This window comes from Botrytis fragariae (genome assembly GCF_013461495.1).
Source record: "Botrytis fragariae strain BVB16 chromosome Unknown tig00000006, whole genome shotgun sequence".
In the NCBI taxonomy this organism is placed as follows: Eukaryota; Fungi; Ascomycota; class Leotiomycetes; order Helotiales; family Sclerotiniaceae; genus Botrytis; species Botrytis fragariae.
In genome coordinates this window covers 2,692,554-2,712,041 of record NW_023500988.1, presented here as the reverse complement: position 1 = coordinate 2,712,041, position 19,488 = coordinate 2,692,554, and the positions used below count along the sequence as shown (strand labels likewise).

Sequence of the window (19,488 nt, the reverse complement as noted above, 5' to 3'; positions counted from 1 at the left end):
ATCGCCACCATGAATTCCCTTCTTATGCTTTTCCCTCGAAACAAACTCGATAGATTTGCGGATTGCACAGTCGACACATGTCCGATCTCTACATCCTATTATTTCTATCGTGTTTCAATCGGCGCAAATGCCGCTTTTCTCGCCCTTTTCAGCATTTCGTTCCTTGGATTTGTCTTTACATATGCATTCACCCGTCGCGCAACCGCCTTTACATTCGCCATGTGCGCCGGTGTTATACTTGAAGTAATCGGCTATGCGGGTCGTATCATGAGTTGGGAGAATCAATGGAAACAAGATGGATTTTTAATGCAGATTGTTTGCTTGACAATCGCACCGGCATTTATGGCGGGAGGGATTTATTTGTGCTTGAGAAGAATCGTATATGCTTTTGGACCGGAAAATTCAAGGATTAGCCCTGAAGCTTATACCAGAATTGTATGTTCTTGACACATTTTCACCATTCGTCTTTTCATATCAGCCTAATACTAATCATTCCATAGTTCATTCCATGTGATCTTATGTCACTTCTCCTGCAAGCTGCAGGTGGTGGTTTGGCATCCGCAGCCTCCCACTCAGGCAAATCCCCAGATACTGGTGATAACATCATGGTAGCTGGTCTCGCATTCCAGGTTGTCACGCTATTCATTTTCATAATCCTCTGCGTCGACTTTGCATTGCGCACACGTTCCCGATACCGCTCCCTCGGTAACGCCGCATTCGATCAAAATCCCGCTTTCATAACACTTCGCTCTTCTAAAGGCTTTAAGGGGTTTTTAATCGCTCTTGCCCTTGCTACGATTTGTATCTTCTGGAGATCTGTATACAGAGTCGCGGAATTGGCAGAAGGATGGACTGGGAATCTTATCAAGAAACAAAATCTATTCATCGGATTTGAAGGGGTTATGGTTATTGTGGCTTGTTTCGCGCTAAACCTGTTTAATCCTGCCATTACCTTCAAGGAAGCAATGACTGGGTTGGGTGGTTTAGGTACGAAGAAGAAGATGAAGAAGTCAGGAGAAAAGACTAGCGATGGGGTTAGTGCCAGTAACAGCGATCTTGAGGCTGTGAAGGTAGCTCCTGTTTAGATTGTGTGTGCGACTTGGCTTAGCAAAGATTTTGGAAACGGATTCACGAATGTCATCTCATAGCGTTTAATCGGCGTTTGTAGTGTTCTTTTAGATACCATATATATATAAATATATATCAGAAATATATTCATATCTATTTAGGGTTTTAGTCTTTTGGCAATGCATTGATGATTTTGCATAGCTGTGGTCAAGTCGACTGCTTGCCCCGCGCCTGTTTTTTCAACGTAATGGAGAGAGACTGACAATCCCCTTTCTGTGAGCTTTTACACCATCTAATTCACTAGCTGCATTCAAAATGAATGTATTTCACCGGCGTTTCTGTCCCTTGAGGATCCGTGAATCTTCTTGCTAGCCTATTGGCTTTTTGTTGATGTTATTCACTACGGTCAAGCAAGCTATTGATTAATTTTTCCTGCGGGGATCACAGACTTTGCTTTTCTACAGCAAAAAGCTACGACATGAAGTTGAAAACTGTCTTATGAGAGACAAATACAAGCTAACTTAAAGCTTCATCGAATCTATCTCTTGTTGCTGAGAGCTATCGTGAGATTTTTCTCCCTCAGGTAATGTATCATTCGATCAACTCGCTTTGTTTCTGATTATACTTCCAACAAAAACTTCTTTTCCGGGCGTTCCTTGATTATATTACCTGCCATAGAATGCTCTCGGCGACCCCTGAAGATATACCCATGTTGGCCGTTTCGAAAAATTCCATGATCTCAAAGGCCATCCCTTACAAAGCCATGGATTACGGCTTTCACGGATCTTGTTCCATCCCAGCAGCCGCCGTTCCAGAGACTCGCGGATCTGTTCAACGAGGTGTTTCCTGGCACAAACATCCTACTTATATGGTTCTCTTCGCCCTTCTCGGAATCGCCTTAGCATGCACTCATCATGGTTATTATTCATATCTGGATGGCAAACAAAAAACCCACAATTTTCAAAAACGGTTTTCGATAACACTTAGAAGTCTTCTTGCTTTTTCTGTGGTATCGTCTTTTCTTGCAGCAAATTGTGCTGCTTATCCACAATATCTTTGGATGTCAATACGAAAAAAAGCATTCACGTTAAGTACATTGGATAAGATGTTTGCATTGACGTCGGATCCGATAAGATTTATAAGCGTAGAAATATGCAGACATGCACCAGTTGTGACCCTTCTAGCATTGGTCTATTGGTAAATGATATGAAAATTCGTCCCAACATACAAGCTTGCTGACTACCTGTATTTAGGGCGATGAGTCTTGCGGCAATACTATCTCCTGGTACATTGATCATTGTTAATGGCCTTATGAATAAAACCTCTGACGTTTCCATGCCTGCCATCAATTGGTCTAGTGTCAACGCTTTCCAATAAGATAACGTCTCTACTTTACCTGGCACTGTTGTTATAAATATTGGCACAAAAGCTGCCGAGAGCTCCGATATTGTTCCAATTGGAGGGCCAGCGCCTAATTCATCTTACTCTATCGACATTAGAGGTCCTTATGTTCAATGTATGGCACCTAAGGATACCGAGCAAATTTACTTTGATCAATATATAGAGGATCTCGCTCAGAACAACGTCTTTACTTCGACCAGCTGGATCACGCATTACCAAAATGCGTCCAACCTTTCCGACTCTCTTGTTTCTCCTTGGCCGTCTATGGTCTATCTATCTGCTTTTGATCCGTGGATGTATCCCGATAACGACAGCTTGGGATGGTTGGCAATCGGTGAACTGGATACCTCATCTCCCGATCAATTTAATAATTGGGATGTCAGTATCAGACAAAACATATCGGCAGATCTCAGTAACACCAACAACACATTCTTTTCGGTCCAACCTAAACTATGGGGTTTGACAGCTAATGATAGTTTTTTATGCGAGCTCGTCAACGGCACAAGAAACGTCCATTTTGATTTTATCGATGGCACACAGCATATAAGCTATGGCATGCTTTATGATGTGGAAGATATCGACAAGCTATGGACGAATGTTCCAGGCTACCCTAGAGCTTTGAGCAACACGCGTCATCGTGACATCGCACCCCATATATCCCTCTATCAATCCATGATTTCAATGCTAAGTGAGAACATCACAGCTCAAATTGGTACCTCTGATATGAGCTCTTTAGCTCTGAAAACTGCGATTCGGGCTAACAAGTCGTGTTCTTTCCACTGGCTTAGCTGGTTGTGATGACTTCCTTAACGCATATTGGAATGATAATCCTCAGGTAGGAAATGCAGATTGCTTGCCGGCTGTGAGTGGAACCACAGGGTATTGCGCGTGGCTTAATGCATACACGGCTTTCAATGTTAGCCGAGCGTCCAATATCTATAATTCGATAGAATTCTTTACGAAACCTGCGTCAGCTTGTCGTAATCATAGTCTGGCGAGAGGTATAGAAGATTTGGCTGCGAATACTATCATCAGCTTATTCAGCGAGCCCAAACTTCTGTAAGTTCGCCGCGACGTCAAGTACACGCAAAATCAAATGTCTCAGAACTAACGTTTACTCTAGCAAGCAAAACGCATCCATTGTCCCAGTTATTTTCACGCATTCTATCAACGTCTTTTCGTACTCCCCGAAATATCTCTACCTCCCGTACGGTATCGCAATCTTCTTTACTTGTTTTAGTACAATCCTCGGTTTATACGCCTTCTACGCCAACGGTGTTGTTCACAGTACAGCACTATCAGCTATTATAGCCACGTCGAGGAACCCGTATCTCGATGTTCTTGCTGGTGAGAATTTGGTAGCTAACACATCATTGAGTAAGGATATTAGAAATGTAAAGTTAAGGTTGGGCATGATGAGGGGGGAAAGACCAGGGGAGGAGAGAGTCGCGTTGGGTAGACCCGAAGAAGTGAGGGAGTTGGAGAAGGGATGGCTTTGAGACCTGGGTGGGCGACTTGCGTGAAATTTGTCGTAGATGGCATTTCTTTTTATTATACCGATAGTCTTGGGCACCGAAAGTAGGTCTGTGTTTGAGATTTATCGAATGGAGTTCTTTTCCCAAACTTAGGTAAATTATAACCTGCAATGCGGCTCATTCATGTGTTACACGATAGTAAGAAGATTTGAAGGGCATGCATATTCCTCATAATAGAACAGGCAAAGATGATTGATTTCGCGATAGTTGTGTGATAACCCGAAATTTGAGCATGGCATAAGAGTCTATCACTGGCGGCTACGTCCAAATATGGAAGAGCAGAAAGATCTGATACTTTATTGCCTTTCCTAATATATCTTGAAGCAAGAGTCAATTCTTTAATTTCCAAGTCGATCTCCAAAATGATGTATCTATCAGATTGGTGCGAGCAATATAGTCAGTACCACTAATCTCACAGAAAATGATTTACTCTATGCAAATGGCTTTCACGATGGATGTATCTATATATTTTGGCTCGGTCAATTACCATTTGAAAAACAATTTTCCATGCAAATAACAACGGGAAATAATAATTGTTCTCATTAGAGGCCTTTATTTTCATTGTCCAAATTCACTTCCAGCAATCTATCAGACTAAGTTCCTGCTGATGAAGTATAATTCTGCATCTACAACGTTGTCCCATGTCTCGTGACAAATACGAATTTTTTTCGCAGATCAAGGATCACCTTAGCTTTGGCGTCAGGTTTTACCTCACAACGAGGTTGAGAGTAGGAAGTTTATTAGATATTGAAATCCTTTATGCTCACCGGATGAAATTCTAAGAGGAAGATGGATCATGCAACGCATTTCGAACAGCATAAGTCTCAATGAGTTGTATTAAGTTTTACACCTAGATAGTCAAGCAGAAGGCTATTTTAGGAGTATATAGAGTTTTCGAAATATCAAATCTGTTACAATAATTATCCATATGATCAAGACGCATGGAACATCTTTTGCCGTCCCTCTCAAATCGGTTCTTACACCACTATACGAATGTCCTCTCCATTCAGAAATGCCCCAGTAAGTTAGGGAAAGCATCGAAGGGGCTTGCTCGAAGCAATGAAGAGTTCAAGTAGGCTAGGAAAACATCGTGATGATTGGCATCGATGCGAAGGAATAAAAGGCTGACATATGAAAGTGGATTAAGTTTTTTGTCAACTGTAAAGTTTTTCTGGGGACGATTATCAAACTATCGACAATGGCAGCATGGAAAGAGAAAGATTGAAACATGGCATCAACAATTTATAGAGCTCAAGGTAAAAACGTTATATTTTTCTCTTATTTTCATGACATCAAGTTAGGCTGCCTTGCAAATACTAATCGTGCAATACATTAGGTATTGAGGGCAACCTCAAATTTGAAGAACCAGTAGCCTGTAGATAAAGAGCATATAAGAGCAATAATTATCATTTTTACTCCATAACCCCATTCATCCAAAGCAGCGATATTGATGAATTGGAATGTAGACTCCATGTCTTTCAGCCGAGGATTTCGTTGCCAAATATTACTAACAACCAAAAGACAATGCTAAGCTGATAATTTGCTGCGATAGGCTAGTTCAAGGAGGTAATGTGTTTGTATCCACCCATTTTGCTGAAGCTAGCTATGTGCAACCGCTCCCCATTGCAATAGAGGTGGTAGAGCGATATGGAAATAAGAGAAAGCGAGAAGTCTCTCATTGCTTTGTGGCTTTCTGATTTCCAGTACCAAGAATATCACCTTGTTCTTCGCTTCCATTCTTGGCCCGATCTATCCTCTCTTGAGTCGTCTTGAATAATCGTGGCACACCAGTCTTCTCGAACGGTACATCTTCTGAGACCATCTTGGCAACAGCTTTACCAGAAAGCCAAATGACTGGCATACCATGACCGTTGAACCCGGCAATTACAAACTGATTGGGTTTTCCAGGTATCTCACCAACGTGAGGGTTTGAGTCATAAGAATATCCCATAACTCCAGTCCAGATATTATCAACTTTAGCACCAGAGTCTTCCCAGCCATTATAAGTTTCCTGCATATAATTTTCGTAATAATCTTTTGCTGACTCGATGAGAACACTGTCATCAACATTATTGTACCATTGATCTTTATGAGGTCTGAATTTTGACCCAGCACCACCGACTATAATGCTGCCATCTGCTCTGGGTATAAGATATGAAAGTGTGTTATCTTCTGTTCGGTTGATATAAGTGTTGTTGAGAAGTGGTGCCGTCTTGCCTTCAGGTACAGTTATACGGCAACAGATACCTTTGCAAGGAACTATGTTTTGATCGTATTCAGGAAGAAGCGCAGAGATGTATGCATTGTTGGCGTATATTATCTTGCTAGCATGTGTGTTTCCTCTGCTTGTCGCAACGGTAAAGCCTCCACTGGCTACACTGGTTACACTAGTCACTGGTGTGTTGGTCTGCAAGTTAACTTTTCCGGTTGGCAAAATTATTTCGAGAAGCCCCAGAATAAACTTATAAGGCCACATACTCCCAGCTGTGTATGAAGCACAAGCCTTCGCACCCTTAACTCCACAAATCTAAGAGAAAGTTAGAGATGGGTCACTCTGATGTATTGGAATCTCACTCACGCCCTCAACTTCTTTTCCGGTATGGAAGATGACATCATCCATATACTCAAAGTCGTTCTTGACCATTTGATCATATACTGCCTTGGCTTTCTTTGCCATCTCCTCATTACACCATACATCAACTGTGCGGCAGAGGCTAAAGTCACAATCTATCTTCTCTTTTTCGATAAGCTTCTTGATCTCCTTGACGTGAGCAATCTCAAACTCGGCAATCTCAGCTCCTGCACGTGGTCCACCTCGCTCAACATAAGTTGGAATATGACCATACAAATCTGGCCTCAAATGTCCTCCATTTCTACCAGTTGCACCCGAACATGCACCTCGTGCCTCTATAATAGTGATTGACTTGATCGAGTCACCGGCCTCCTTAACTAGATGATATGCGGTGCTAACCCCGGCGTACCCCGCACCGACAATGGCTACATCGCTGTGCGTTGGGAGATCTTCTGTAGAGCGGTGGTCATGTAACCTATGCTTTTCAGATTGCCAGAAACACTCTCCTGGGTTAGAAACTGGTAGACACTTAGATACTATCGAGTTTGATTTTGATGGTGCGACCGAAATCGAGAGGTCATTCAAGGTTTCGGAAACAGTCTTCATGGTCTCGATAGTGTTCTCCTTCTCTCAGCTTTGACTTGGGGGCTCGGATGGAACACCGGTATGCGTATATATAATTTTAAGTAAATCTTTCGATCGTTAAGCGGTATGATAATGTTTTATATTTTTGCTGTGTGTGATTCCGCAAGTGGTTGTCCAAATACTATATAAAAGTGAATTACCGGGACACTTTCTAGTGACACGATGGTAATTGACTGATTGTGAAAGTGATTGACAGCTTGCAGTACCCGTAAATGCAAGCTTATAGTACTAAGAGGGTGTCTTAATAATGAAACGTGACATCTCCTGATCTCTCCACGTTCTTATCAGATGTCAGCATCGCTCGGCCCCTGTCCTTCAACCTTGCCATTGGGCCCTTCACAATCTTATCATCCCACTATAACCAACGATATTTATCTAGGCAATTTCATTTAGTCAACGCGGTTTTCAACCTTCTCGAATCGGGTAGATTTCAAGTTCTTTGACATGGTGGTATTATGATGTGATGCCTTTCATATCTAAATCAGACGTTTCAAGCATACGAAGTACGGCCAAGAATTCCGCGGCAATTGCAGACGGAGATTGTAACCTTACAAGCTTATGTAGTAAAGTGGCGCAAATGAACTAGCCGCCCCAATTTTGAATCCTTCCGCCGTCCCGAATGGGGATTCCGAAAAAGTACTTCTGTATCTGGTTCTTTTGTCCAAATGAACTCAAATACTACCCAGCTACCCTACAGGCAGTATATTCCAGATCTGACTGAGCTCAAAGCCATTGGTCAATCGCAAGGACGAGCATTACGACGTATCCCACAGCATTTACTTGTTTCTAACGGCTGTTCTATAATCTGACCTAGCAAACAGATTGGAACAAGATCATCTTCACCTGTGATTCATCACCTCGTAAAAGAAATGGACAGGCTACTATTTTGCTAAATGGCCATTTGGATGAACTACGAGGAGGCCATGCTTTAAGGTGTGAAGGAGGTGATTCCAACGTGAGTTTTATATAATGTCAAAAATCCAACATACCATTCAATACAAAACATCATCTGAAGTATGTAAAGAGTGCGTACAAGGATTTCATGCTTATCAGCTCTGCGGGTAGAGGACCCTGGAAGCTTAGCACGCAATTAGACAATTCATAGCTTCAACAAGTTGGTTTGGCTGAAGGGATGTTATCATTACGTGGGTTAAGCAGGGGACAGAGCCGGAGGGTCATTTGGGTATCGTTGACTTAGCGGGGTAGCATCCAATTGCGGATATACCCTTTCTCGGTCATGGCAAAAGCTATGATGGAAACTGCTTCGAGGTGAGCGCGAGATAACTGTTATCATGATAAGAAACTTCTACTTGATATACTTTATCTACAGCTAGCTCAATGTGGCTTTCCTACCAATGCAGGGTAGAGAATTCCGTGATCTGAAAGAGTACAAGATAGACCGAAAATACGCTGTGTCAAGATCTATCATTCTTACACAGGAGAAATTGTCTTTCATTCCTCTTGATTGATATTGGTATCTTTTAAATATGTCCTTAGATCATGAATCAGAAGACTACGAGCTCGGCCATGGAGGCTCCAAAAACGAGGCTATCGGACAAGGGGATATCGAAGTTCGCTCTGGTCAATATGAGAACGCAACGGCAGTAGAATTTCAGGAGGTGAAAGCTTTTAAGCAAGGCCTTCATCAACGCCATATCCAGATGATCGCGCTTGCCGGAACAATTGGTACTGGTCTATTCCTTGGTTCTGGCCGAGCAATTGTAAGATCCGGTCCTCTGGGCGCATTTCTTGGTTATTCGGTGGTTGGCCTCGCTGTTTCCAGTGTAGTGTTTGCTGTTGGAGAAATGGGAGCCCTAATTCCTCTCACTGGAGGACAAGTTCGTTATGCTCAGCACTTCTTCGACCCTGCCATGTCTTTCGCCAATGGCTGGAACCAAGTCTACTCATACATGGTCTCTATTCCCTCCGAAATTGTCGCCGCTGCAGTTTTGGTAGAATTCTGGACGACAATCAACAATGCAGTTTGGATTACAGTTTTTGCTGTTCTCATGATCTTGACCGCAGTCACTTTTGTTAGGGTCTATGGTGAATTGGAGTTTACATTTTCTATGCTGAAGATTATGCTTGTCATCGGAATCAATGTAATGGCTCTCGTTATCACCTGTGGAGGAGGTCCGAACCATGAATCGATAGGCTTTCGTTATTGGAGGGACCCTGGAGCTTTCGTCCAGTACTTGGGTATTGGTGGTAGTTTGGGTCGCTTCCTTGGGTTTTGGACAACACTCAACAATGCTTTATATGCATATTCTGGAATTGAGAATATCACTGTAGCTGCTGCCGAGACGAAAAATCCAAGAAGAGCAATCCCTATGGCCGCTAAGCGCATCTTCATCCGGATCCTTTTGTTCTACATTCTGACCATCTTCATGGTCGGCCTTGTGGTTCCATCCAACGACCCCAATCTTCTTCAGTCTACTGGTACTGCCTCAGAATCACCGTTCGTTATTGCCGCGAAGAATGCCGGTATCAAGGTTATCCCTTCGATCATCAATGCAGTTGTACTCACCTCAGCTTGGTCTTCCGGAAACTCCAGTATGCTCGGCGGAACACGAATTCTCTTTGGTATGGCTATGTATGGACACGCTCCCAAATTCTTCACTAGAGTGAACCGTGCCGGTGTTCCTTATATTGCAGCTGCTTTATATGCTGTTTTCATGTGTTTGGGCTACATGACTTTGTCGAGTACTGCTAGTACAGTTTTTACTTGGCTTCAAGATCTTGTCTCAATCGCAACCTTGGTGAATTGGATATCCATCTTGGTCGTCTACCTTAGATTTCAAGCTGGCTGTAAAAAGCAAGGAATCAATCGCCACACTGAGCTTCCATGGGCCGCACCACTCCAGCCATACACGACGTGGGTCTCTCTGACCCTCTTTGTCATTCTCCTCTTTACCGGAGGATACGTGACTTTCATTCATGGCGAATGGGACACTGAGACATTCATCTCGTCATATCTGAACATTCCTCTCTTCCTAATGTTGTTTTTGGGCTATAAATTTTATGCCAAAACTAAAATGGTTTCTTTGGAGGAAATGCCTATTCGTGGATTCATTGAGATTTACCAGCAAAACCCAGAGCCCGAGGAAGAGCCCAAGAAGGGGCTTGCAAGATTGAATATTTTGTGGTCTTGAGCCTTCCACAGCAATTTTGTCACATAGCATGTTTAGCATTATAATTACATAGTTACTTGATCAAGATTATAATTACAACTTTTTTTTCTTCCGTGTTGTAGATTTAGACTTCTGCTGAACAAGATAGGCATGTGTCGGGGCGTGTATTATTAGTAATATTGCTTATTTATCCATCAACTCTACAATATTTTGACTCTTAGTAAGAACTTTGCCTATCATGAATCTATGAATCCCAGTTTCAGCGCAATTCGACATCGCCACCTGCTCGTCAACAGACGACACAACTTTCGAAATGGCAAGCACTGGCGACGGTCATTCCGAATCTTCCACACCATGGCCAATGAAATTCCAAAATGTCCAAATTCATTTTCAACAGATTTGCATATGACAAGATACCTGGATACAGAGCAATGTAGGGTTTGCGGAAAAGGAACCGCGTAGATAAGTGACATGCCCGAAGCTTATCCGACCCCAACCCCTGAAGCCGACGCATGCAGTCTCGCAAAGTTGCGATAAGAAGCGACCATACATAGATGGAGTATTGTAAATAAGAGATGCTATAATAGGAAGATGCTGCAGATAAGCAGCTGTCTTGAGTGGGATAGCCGTTCTCGGGGTGTTAACTTTAATGCTTGTTTGAAAGCCGAATATGGGGCAAAGAAGGGGGGGTGTGCATCAAAATGAAACCTTCCAGATAAGCCGCCGGCATAAGATAAACTTCAAGAACTACCTGTTCAGTAATCAGGAGATATTGGAACTTCGGGCGAGATCGGACATGTCATTAGATTGCGGTTGTAGTGAGGTTACATACAATATGGAAACGGTGCCAATGCGGGGAATCTATTATTGCGAATCATAACATGTACATCATGGGGCTTCCCGCAATTAGCAATCCGTAGGTGGGATCAAATAGATGTTGAGATAGTATCTCTGTCATCAATTATATCGTATTACGAATGACACATACATTGGTATCACAAAAGTAACAATTGAGTTGGAATCACATATCGCTGGAAGGTAGAGAGCACAAGTTTAGTCATTCAGAGCGCAGAGTAGATCAAACCAATTATTTCACTCTGTACCTCTGTCTTTAAATCAAATCCAATCTCTGCAATATATCATTAAACCCAATTAAACCGTTCAATTTCCATGAGCCAGCAAGCAACTAATCACTAAAATCCAATAACCAAAGCCCAAAAAACACAAAAAATGGGCGGTCAAAAACAAGTCGTCTTCGACATCGTCGGCACCCTCGTCTCATTCGACGAATACCACGCGCAAATCGACCGCGCCATTGGCGAAAAACTCCGCGCCCACAACATCACCGCAAAATTCTTCGGCTACAGCTGGATGACCGCTGCCGAGCTCGAATTCACATTCCTCTCCATTTCCGAGCGATATAAGCCTTACAAAGGCATCCTGGAGTCAACTTTCTACCGCACTTTATGGTTCGCTGGAATCGACGACCCGCGAGCTCTGTGCACTGATGAGGAGCTCAACGCGTGTGTGCAAGGTTACTCTGAGCTACAATTGAGACCTGGCGCCAAGGAGTGTTTTGAGATCTTGCAGAAGGGCGGTTTTAAGGTGTGGTTTTTGACCACGGCCGATTTGAAGCGCGTGCAGGAGTATTTCTCAAAGGGGGGTGTCGAGATGCCTACAGAAAGCTTCATCTCGTGCGATAGCTCTGGAGTTGCCAAGCCGGCTTTGGCAGCGTATAGAACGGCGTTGGAGAAGTTTGCTGCGGATGACGAGACGTGGTTTGCTGCGGCCCATATGTGGGATGTTTCGGCTGCAAAGAAGGTTGGATTCAGGGGTGCTTATTGTGCGGAGTATGAGAAAGAACCGTGTTTGGATATTTTTGATACTGAGCTGGAGGTTATGGCCAATACCTTGCCGGAAATGGCTGAGAAAATTGTGAAAGCTACTTCCTCGTAAGGTACCAAATCATCAACATAGTAATTTTTAGTGATAGCACTGTCATGAACTTCTGTAATTATTCAGTTCTATGCCTATATTCCAGGGAAAAATCCTCATCTCACTAATCATGGAGCAATGGAGGAAGTGTGGTAGCAAGATTAATTCCAAGCAGTAACTCAAAAATATCAATAACAATATCCCTGTGACACAGCCATCATCCCCAATTCATAATGAATCATGAAACTAAACGACAGCAGAAGCATAGATCACCAAGCAGGTGATAAATTCCCACGAGCTAAATGTATTTCACTATTCGTGTTCGTTGAAACAAAGACAAAAAAGACACAGAGTAAAAGTCACCGCTAAATCTATTCGCGTTACCTACTATCAATGATAGTAACCCGGTTTCTCGACCAGTAATATTTACAAGTATCTACACTCCTCGTCGATCAAATATGTACAATCTTTCTTTTCGCTTCTTTCTCAAGGCCCTTTCCTCCATCAATCATGCCCTGTTACATGCGCACCTTCTATTTCCGAATAATGCAATGCAATGCGATATAAAGCAAACCAATTCCACGCTCATTGTGCTGGAAAAAGTAGCCCCCTCCAAAAAAGCAACGAGAAAGAAAAAAACTGGGTATCCATCCGTCATCCAAATGTATTGTATCCCCGAACCCGCCAAAGTCCCCCGAAGCCCCCAATCCAAATGGAATTCCTTACAAAAGAAAAAAGAAAATCGTAGAAAAATAGTAAATGCCGAGTAAACGCCGTTCCGTGTGTATTTTTCGTTGCCTTACCAGGTCCAATCTAATGTCAAGACTTGGTAACTTAAGAATATGTCTGGCAGTGTGTCGTATGAGGTATCATTTGTTCCTCGCTAATGTCAATCAGGTAGAAAGTATGTTGCTCTTTTAGATACCAGCTCCAACTGGCACTCTCTGCATGATAATAGGCACGTCACTAAAATCCAGCCCCCACTGCTTGGACACGTCGACCCCTTTTCTCCCTCCATTATTCATCGTCCCGCTGTTTCTCGTTCCCGCACTCCCGCCTAGACCGTAGCCGGGCTCAAATCCATATCCCAGACCTCCCGCATATCGGTCCAATACTAACATATCCTGTGTTGAGCTCCCCATATCCGGAATTGGCTGAGATTCTTCAAAAGACGGAGTATCATATTCGCTGGCTAGAAATTCACCGGAAAGATCATGAAGATTGGTAGAAGAGCCATACGTGTGATCATAAGCCCCAGCATGAACCTCCCATTCCTTTTCACTATAAAGACTCGCAGCTCTTGAATTGTTCCCAGACTTTTCCTGAACATCAAAACTAAAGTGATGAAGAGGGATAGGTCGATGGTATTGTGTAGCCGGTCTAGCACTCTGAGATCTTATCTTGGACGGTCTATCAGCATGCCCAATTTGAAGTTGTGCAGGGATGATGTGCTCTTTTGAATCAAACCAAAGTTCTTGCCCCGACGCCAGGGATCCCTGACTTGGTACCTCTCGAATGGGAGAGGTTAAGGATCTTGGAGGCGGAGTGACTGATTTTTGATATGAAGAAGTCATTGTTTCTGGTGATAATGGCTGTGAAAGAGGAGATTGTGCCACTGATGTAGATCTCAATTTTGGCAACGCCAATTGCCCTGGAGCAGGAACTGAAACAGATTTTCGCTGATTCTGGAAAGAGACAGGCGGGGGACTATTGACCCTGCTGGTTCTTGCTATGGACAACCTCTTCGTATCCTCCTCAGCCGTTCGTCTCTGCGATGGTAAATCCCGAAGAGTGAATGTGGAGCTTGATGAAGTAGCTCTTGAGCTCGGTCCAGTACTATTATGGTCAAACGGGTTGCCGCCCACAAGCTTATTGTAAGAGTCCTGGCGGCCATTGATATCCGGCCTTGATAGCAGAGGTTCCTCGGACTGAGATCGAATCAAATTGGCGTGTGTAGATTGAAGTTGCGCAGCCGCGCTCTTCATCTTAGGTGCAGGTGCACCCCTTGGTGTACCTCGTGGGGGCGTCCTTTCCATTGCTGTAAGTGCCAAATCATAGGGAGATCCTCCCAAACTATTCTTAATATTGTCAAAAGATGTCAGATGATTTTCAAAATCTGTTTGATCCTCCTGTGGATATGTATTCAGAGAAGCAGGAGCCTGATACGGTTGTAGTGTATATCGATTCTTGGGTGTAGATGGAGTTGATGGAGCATACGAATGTCTTCGTGCGTTTGGTGGTTTCCACCCAGTGTGGTAATCCTCCTCTGGAATGGACGAAGGAATAGGAGGGATTGCATTGTGTAGCCTATTATATGTAGACTCGACTTCCCCGGGCTCCAGAGACGTTATAGTAGTTATGGTCTCTTTCGAACTGACTCTTCGCATTGTTTTGTATTCCATGATTTCATCTACACTGTCGCTATTTTGAAATGAAGCCGCAGTAGGTAAATGCATCTCACTCCGTGATCGAGATTGCGCGGTGAATCTTGGAGCGCCAGGGTAGAAAGATTGTGGGCGTTGTCTCTGCACTCCCCAATGTGAGCCTGAAGTCTCACCAGCAGTGAAATTTTGAGGCTGACGTGGAGCTGCTGGCATGCTCTGTCTGTAAGACATGGGTGTTGGCTGTTGAACTTGAGATTGATAGCTCGAACTTGGCAGAGACACATTGCTCAATCTGGTCATCTTTTGAGATTCTAAGCTAACCATTGGAATCGCATGGTTGGAAAGAGGTGGCGCTTCTGTTGTCCTGAGAGATATCCTTGCCGGTGAAACTCGCGCTGTCGAATTCTTTCTGGATGTAGATGAATTGTATCCACTGTCAGTTGTTGCCAGCTGTTTCGAGACCATGTCTTGTTGACTTTGGATCCGGCCTAAAGTTTGTTGTTCTGGTGTAGCAGGCGATGGGCCGTAGCCAGAGTCAAATGAACGATTGTCATTGCTGTAAGAAGACTCGAGCGTAGGTGTAGTCATTTCAGCCTCAAATAATTCGTCTTCTACAGCAGTGTTCTTGCTGGTAGCTTCTAATGGGGACCCGATGGGACTCGCAACAAAAGAAAATGGACTTAATTGAGGAGGAAGATTCAAAGAATGAGTATTAGTAGGAGACAACGGCGAATTAAAAGTAGATGTAGTACTCGGGATTTTGATGGTTAGAGAATCGTGAGAATCGTTTTCTATGGGGGATTGTGAGAAAGAGGTTGGTGCCCAAGGACGTTTCATGGCTTCTGCGGGAACAGAAATGGTATAGCTTCGATTCGCGATACCTTGAATCCTGGAGCTTGCCTGTAAAGTAGCAATATGTTGATCATTAGATGGGAGACTAGCTCTTCTTTCGTCGGCACTAGGTGTAGGACTTGCCGAACCATTTGTAATTCTCAGCGAACCAAGCTGAAATGAACCAATATGGCCAAGGTCATTAGGAGTAGAAGTACGTGCACCGTGATTTTCATTATCCACATTTGTTCTTAATGTCAAAGGTGCCACAGACCATTTTCCAATATTTTGGTACGAAACTGGTATTTGATTTTGAAAAGACTGAGGATTTGATATGACGCTGTGTCTTGTTGCTACACCATGTTGAAGAAGAGATTTTCGACGGATAGGCGCATATATTGCAGGGTCTGATTGAGTTCTCTGGCAGAATGGGTCTGATAACTGCCAATCCATCTCTCCACCATGTTGTCCAGCCAAATTTGTTGCGACATTTATGGAATCTGGTCTCGGGGAAGGCCTTCTGATACGAGGGAAAGGCGATTATTATTATTTGATGGAAACGGTACATGGGGAAGTGATTTTCGTGAACGGTGGAATGTTGGTCTGGCATTTATGAGCACATACGGTAGATAGGGAGTATTCAAAATGACTTACCTAGGACTAGTAGCAGCCCATGATTTTTCCTCTGTCGCCTCAACAGCAACAGAATTTACAGAATTACTTCTTGTAAACCTGCCAGTATTTATTGGTGGAGAAACACTCGGTACAACATCAACACTGGCGCCCAATTGAGAGTTCTCCGTATCCTTCTTTGAATTCCTTGACCTGAATATACTCATTCTCTTCTTCTTCGTGGGTGTTGGCTCTGGTGCATGTTGAAGAGACTCAGTCTCAAGAACACTGACAAGCTTGCCATGGGGAAGAACTGAAGCTGCAGCGGTTGCAATCCCTTTTCCAGTAACGGAGTTTCGACGACTCGGATTTGGGCTATTGGAGGTCGATAGCGGTGGCCCGGTAGGCTTGGTTTTTGGTTTCGATAATTTCTTGCCTCGTCTTGGGCCCTGTGCTGATTGGCTGTTCCCCATCGTTGATGCAGAAGAATGATAATCGAAAGACGAGAAGGCTGAAGCTTAATTATTATACATCTGGCGATGTATATTATATTGCTTCCATTTCGCTCAGATTATACTTTACCAAAATCTTGAATTAATGAAGATCTTATGGAAAGTATGTAATATAGGGCAGATTGGAAGAGAGAGGTGTAATGTCGGTATATTGGGAGGGGGTGGAGGAGGTGGAGGAGGAAGCAGAGGAGGTCGAGGGTTTCGACATAAATGGTGATATGCCTCTTGTATATATCAATTCTCGATACGAAGGGAAGAGAAGGCGCGATGTTCATTGGAGAGTAGTACAGGGGCTTGGTCAAGGATAAATGTTGGATAGAAGCCTTGACAAGGTTTCGTAGCTCATACCATGTAAATAGAAACGGGGTAGCTTTGAAAGGTATCAAGGATAAGTGAGGAGTTCAGATGCTCCCACTGCCAATGAAAAAGCAGGACAGCGAGGACAATCAGGACAGAAACAGGAAAGAATATGAAAATTGCTCCTTTAGGATTAAGTGAATGTATGAATTATGCGCCATCCAACTTATGCATGGATTTTGTTCAAATGCGCTTGAAAAATGCGCTTGAATGGTGTTTCAAAGGATGCAGAAAAAAAGATGCAACATCACTAATTTGTACAGGAATTTCTTGTACCCGCAGCCCAGAACCATTAGGTGACACTTGCGGTATGGGTAAACTCAGTTATTGTTGGCTTGGTCTACATCACCAAAATGCGTCCAAGCTGACGACGATCCAAGCCGCGGGTTGAAGAAAGAGATCTAACATGTACGTTGGATGATGATGTATTCTTGATTTTTGAGTGGCTGGCGTGAAGGCAAAATGAGTGAGGTTTGGGGATACGATGGTAGATGTCACGGCTCACGATAATGCATCCAAGTTTTACGAGATAATGAAAGCTTTAATAGAAAGGTAGTAAGCATGGGGGGAAACAGACCACTTTCGTTATACGGATGAAACATTATTATATGGTCCTTTATGATATCCAACAAATTAATATTTGCATCATCGTTTTTAATATCAAAGCAGCATGTACCATTCATTGGCATTGCAGCGATATATGCACGGCGATAGCGTAAGCTGTCTATACCAAGCATATAGATAGATAGAAACAGTGCCGTGCCGTACTGCCACTGAATGAAGCCATCACGCCATTTCCTCTCTCTCTCTCTCTTCTTTCTGTCTCTCTTTTCACAATAGCTTTCAAATGGTGACTTGATTGATCTCTATCGGTCTTCCCCAATATCACGAAATCTCCGTAGATCCACGACTCTCATTTGCTTTTTCACCATCCTACCGTCTTCCTTCACCGTCGCCCCTTACTGTCGCCCCTTACCTTTGTCCTTTACCGTCGTCCTTGACCGTCGTCCTTCACCACCCACCCGCACACCAACACTCTCAAACATCAAAGCCTCGTTCTTAAGAGCGGCAAATACTTGGTCGTCGCTCTCAAGGATTCGAGGGCCACGACAGGTTATAGTATGTTAATGTGGAGATAGATATATCCAATTGGAATCTTCCAATCTCCAGACGGATAGAAAAGATCGGCTTGGCTGATGCATTTGCATTAGCGGGCGGCATAAGTCTTGGTGGCATTTTCCTTCTTCAATAATAATGTTTAACTTTCATTCAAGGATTCAAAATAATTAAAGAGGTTGGCCCCGCTTGTAGTGGCTGAGGCTCTAATCATCCTCCATGGCGCGTCAAAATTTATCAAGTGGAGTGCACAACTTCATCTCGGAATTTTATTCGTATGTGCGTGCACAAGTGGAAGAAGTTAATTCATTCCACTTTCAAAAGCTTGAAGACGCTCATTAAAATTGTGATCCGATCCACTAATTTGCTATTTTCAGATTCCCTGATCACGATGAGATCCTTGTGGCGGAGCACCTATCTTGTTTGTTAAATATACTGTTACTTGTTGACTGCCTAGAGATGTTACACTCCTAATCCCTTTTTTATTCTGTCGCGCGCATAGGGTTGTTCCTACTCTTATCGTCTCTAAATCATGATCGGTAAAGAAGAACAAGTCATCCCTCCCCTAACTAATCTCAATACTCACCGTGTAGAACACGAGATGAGACACAAATCGAGTCTCATCAAGAATCTGTTTGAAGGCGAAACTCCATCCATCTTGATACGCATATCATCGCCAGATCTGACGTTCTTCAATAGTACGGAGATCGACTCCGTAGTTGGTATCATAGCACTTGAGCCAGGCCATATTTGAGACTACGCAAGCTTTTGGGCATTTTCCGGGCCAAATGTGGTTCCATGGAACTATGAATGATATACACGATAGATCGACCGTGGCTGGCTGTCAAATGTCGTTCTATGGAACTACAGATGATACACACGATAGATCAACCGTAGTCTTTCTCGACTGTCAAATGATATTCATGGACCTGAATCACTAAAGCTAGGAAGAACATTTGAATACGCAATCGAGAGCATGTTAATGTAAGCCGACAACCAAATTTGTTTAAAATTGACTATGAACCCCTTCATCCTCGTCCTAATCTGCATGAAACTAAGCGAAACCCATTACCTAGAGCCCGAATGTAAACAATAGCCCTCAACAATTCTCGCCGAGCCATATTGAATTATGAATAGAGAGCATTTTTCCATCTACCTCCCTGGTTTTCTTGTATGTTGAAATTGTATCATCAAACACTAGTGCAGATATCTAGCTTGGTTATCCTTAACCCGCCGAATCGACCATTTTGCGACATGAGACGAAAAGCTAAATCATCGGGAAACTTTCTCGAGCCAGAATTAATTTTGATTCTTTAGCAAATCTCAACCATCGCAGACAAGGCAGGGAATCATCAGCTTCCAAATAAATTAAAATTCTATCGGAAACAT

The 19,488-nt window shown here is 43.3% G+C and overlaps 6 protein-coding genes across 6 annotated transcripts; 4 read left to right on the top strand and 2 right to left on the bottom strand.

Annotated features, from left to right (window-relative positions):
• Positions 1-9: 9 nt before the first annotated feature.
• Bfra_001991 (putative parasitic phase-specific protein psp-1 protein) lies at positions 10-1,085 on the top strand (the record flags this gene model as incomplete). The annotated part of the gene is made up of 2 exons (XM_037332416.1): positions 10-435; positions 501-1,085. 2 exons carry the CDS (start codon positions 10-12, stop codon positions 1,083-1,085), a joined length of 1,011 nt encoding a protein of 336 aa, XP_037196570.1.
• A 662-nt stretch (positions 1,086-1,747) lies between these two features.
• Bfra_001990 (uncharacterized protein) lies at positions 1,748-3,968 on the top strand (the record flags this gene model as incomplete). The annotated part of the gene is made up of 5 exons (XM_037332415.1): positions 1,748-2,265; positions 2,322-2,353; positions 2,447-3,181; positions 3,258-3,528; positions 3,593-3,968. The coding sequence occupies 5 exons, from the start codon at positions 1,748-1,750 to the stop codon at positions 3,966-3,968; spliced, it is 1,932 nt and encodes a 643-aa protein (XP_037196569.1).
• A 1,711-nt stretch (positions 3,969-5,679) lies between these two features.
• Bfra_001989 (putative fad dependent oxidoreductase superfamily protein) lies at positions 5,680-7,182 on the bottom strand (the record flags this gene model as incomplete). Its single annotated transcript, XM_037332414.1, has 2 exons — positions 5,680-6,531; positions 6,583-7,182. 2 exons carry the CDS (start codon positions 7,180-7,182, stop codon positions 5,680-5,682), a joined length of 1,452 nt encoding a protein of 483 aa, XP_037196568.1.
• A 1,526-nt stretch (positions 7,183-8,708) lies between these two features.
• Bfra_001988 (putative amino acid transporter protein) lies at positions 8,709-10,373 on the top strand (the record flags this gene model as incomplete). The annotated part of the gene is made up of 1 exon (XM_037332413.1): positions 8,709-10,373. The coding sequence occupies one exon, from the start codon at positions 8,709-8,711 to the stop codon at positions 10,371-10,373; it is 1,665 nt and encodes a 554-aa protein (XP_037196567.1).
• A 1,209-nt stretch (positions 10,374-11,582) lies between these two features.
• Bfra_001987 (putative 2-haloalkanoic acid protein) lies at positions 11,583-12,308 on the top strand (the record flags this gene model as incomplete). The annotated part of the gene is made up of 1 exon (XM_037332412.1): positions 11,583-12,308. One exon carries the CDS (start codon positions 11,583-11,585, stop codon positions 12,306-12,308), a length of 726 nt encoding a protein of 241 aa, XP_037196566.1.
• Positions 12,309-13,204: 896 nt separating this feature from the next.
• Bfra_001986 (putative proteophosphoglycan ppg4 protein) lies at positions 13,205-16,587 on the bottom strand (the record flags this gene model as incomplete). Its single annotated transcript, XM_037332411.1, has 2 exons — positions 13,205-16,019; positions 16,157-16,587. 2 exons carry the CDS (start codon positions 16,585-16,587, stop codon positions 13,205-13,207), a joined length of 3,246 nt encoding a protein of 1,081 aa, XP_037196565.1.
• Between the last annotated feature and the right edge of the window lie 2,901 nt (positions 16,588-19,488).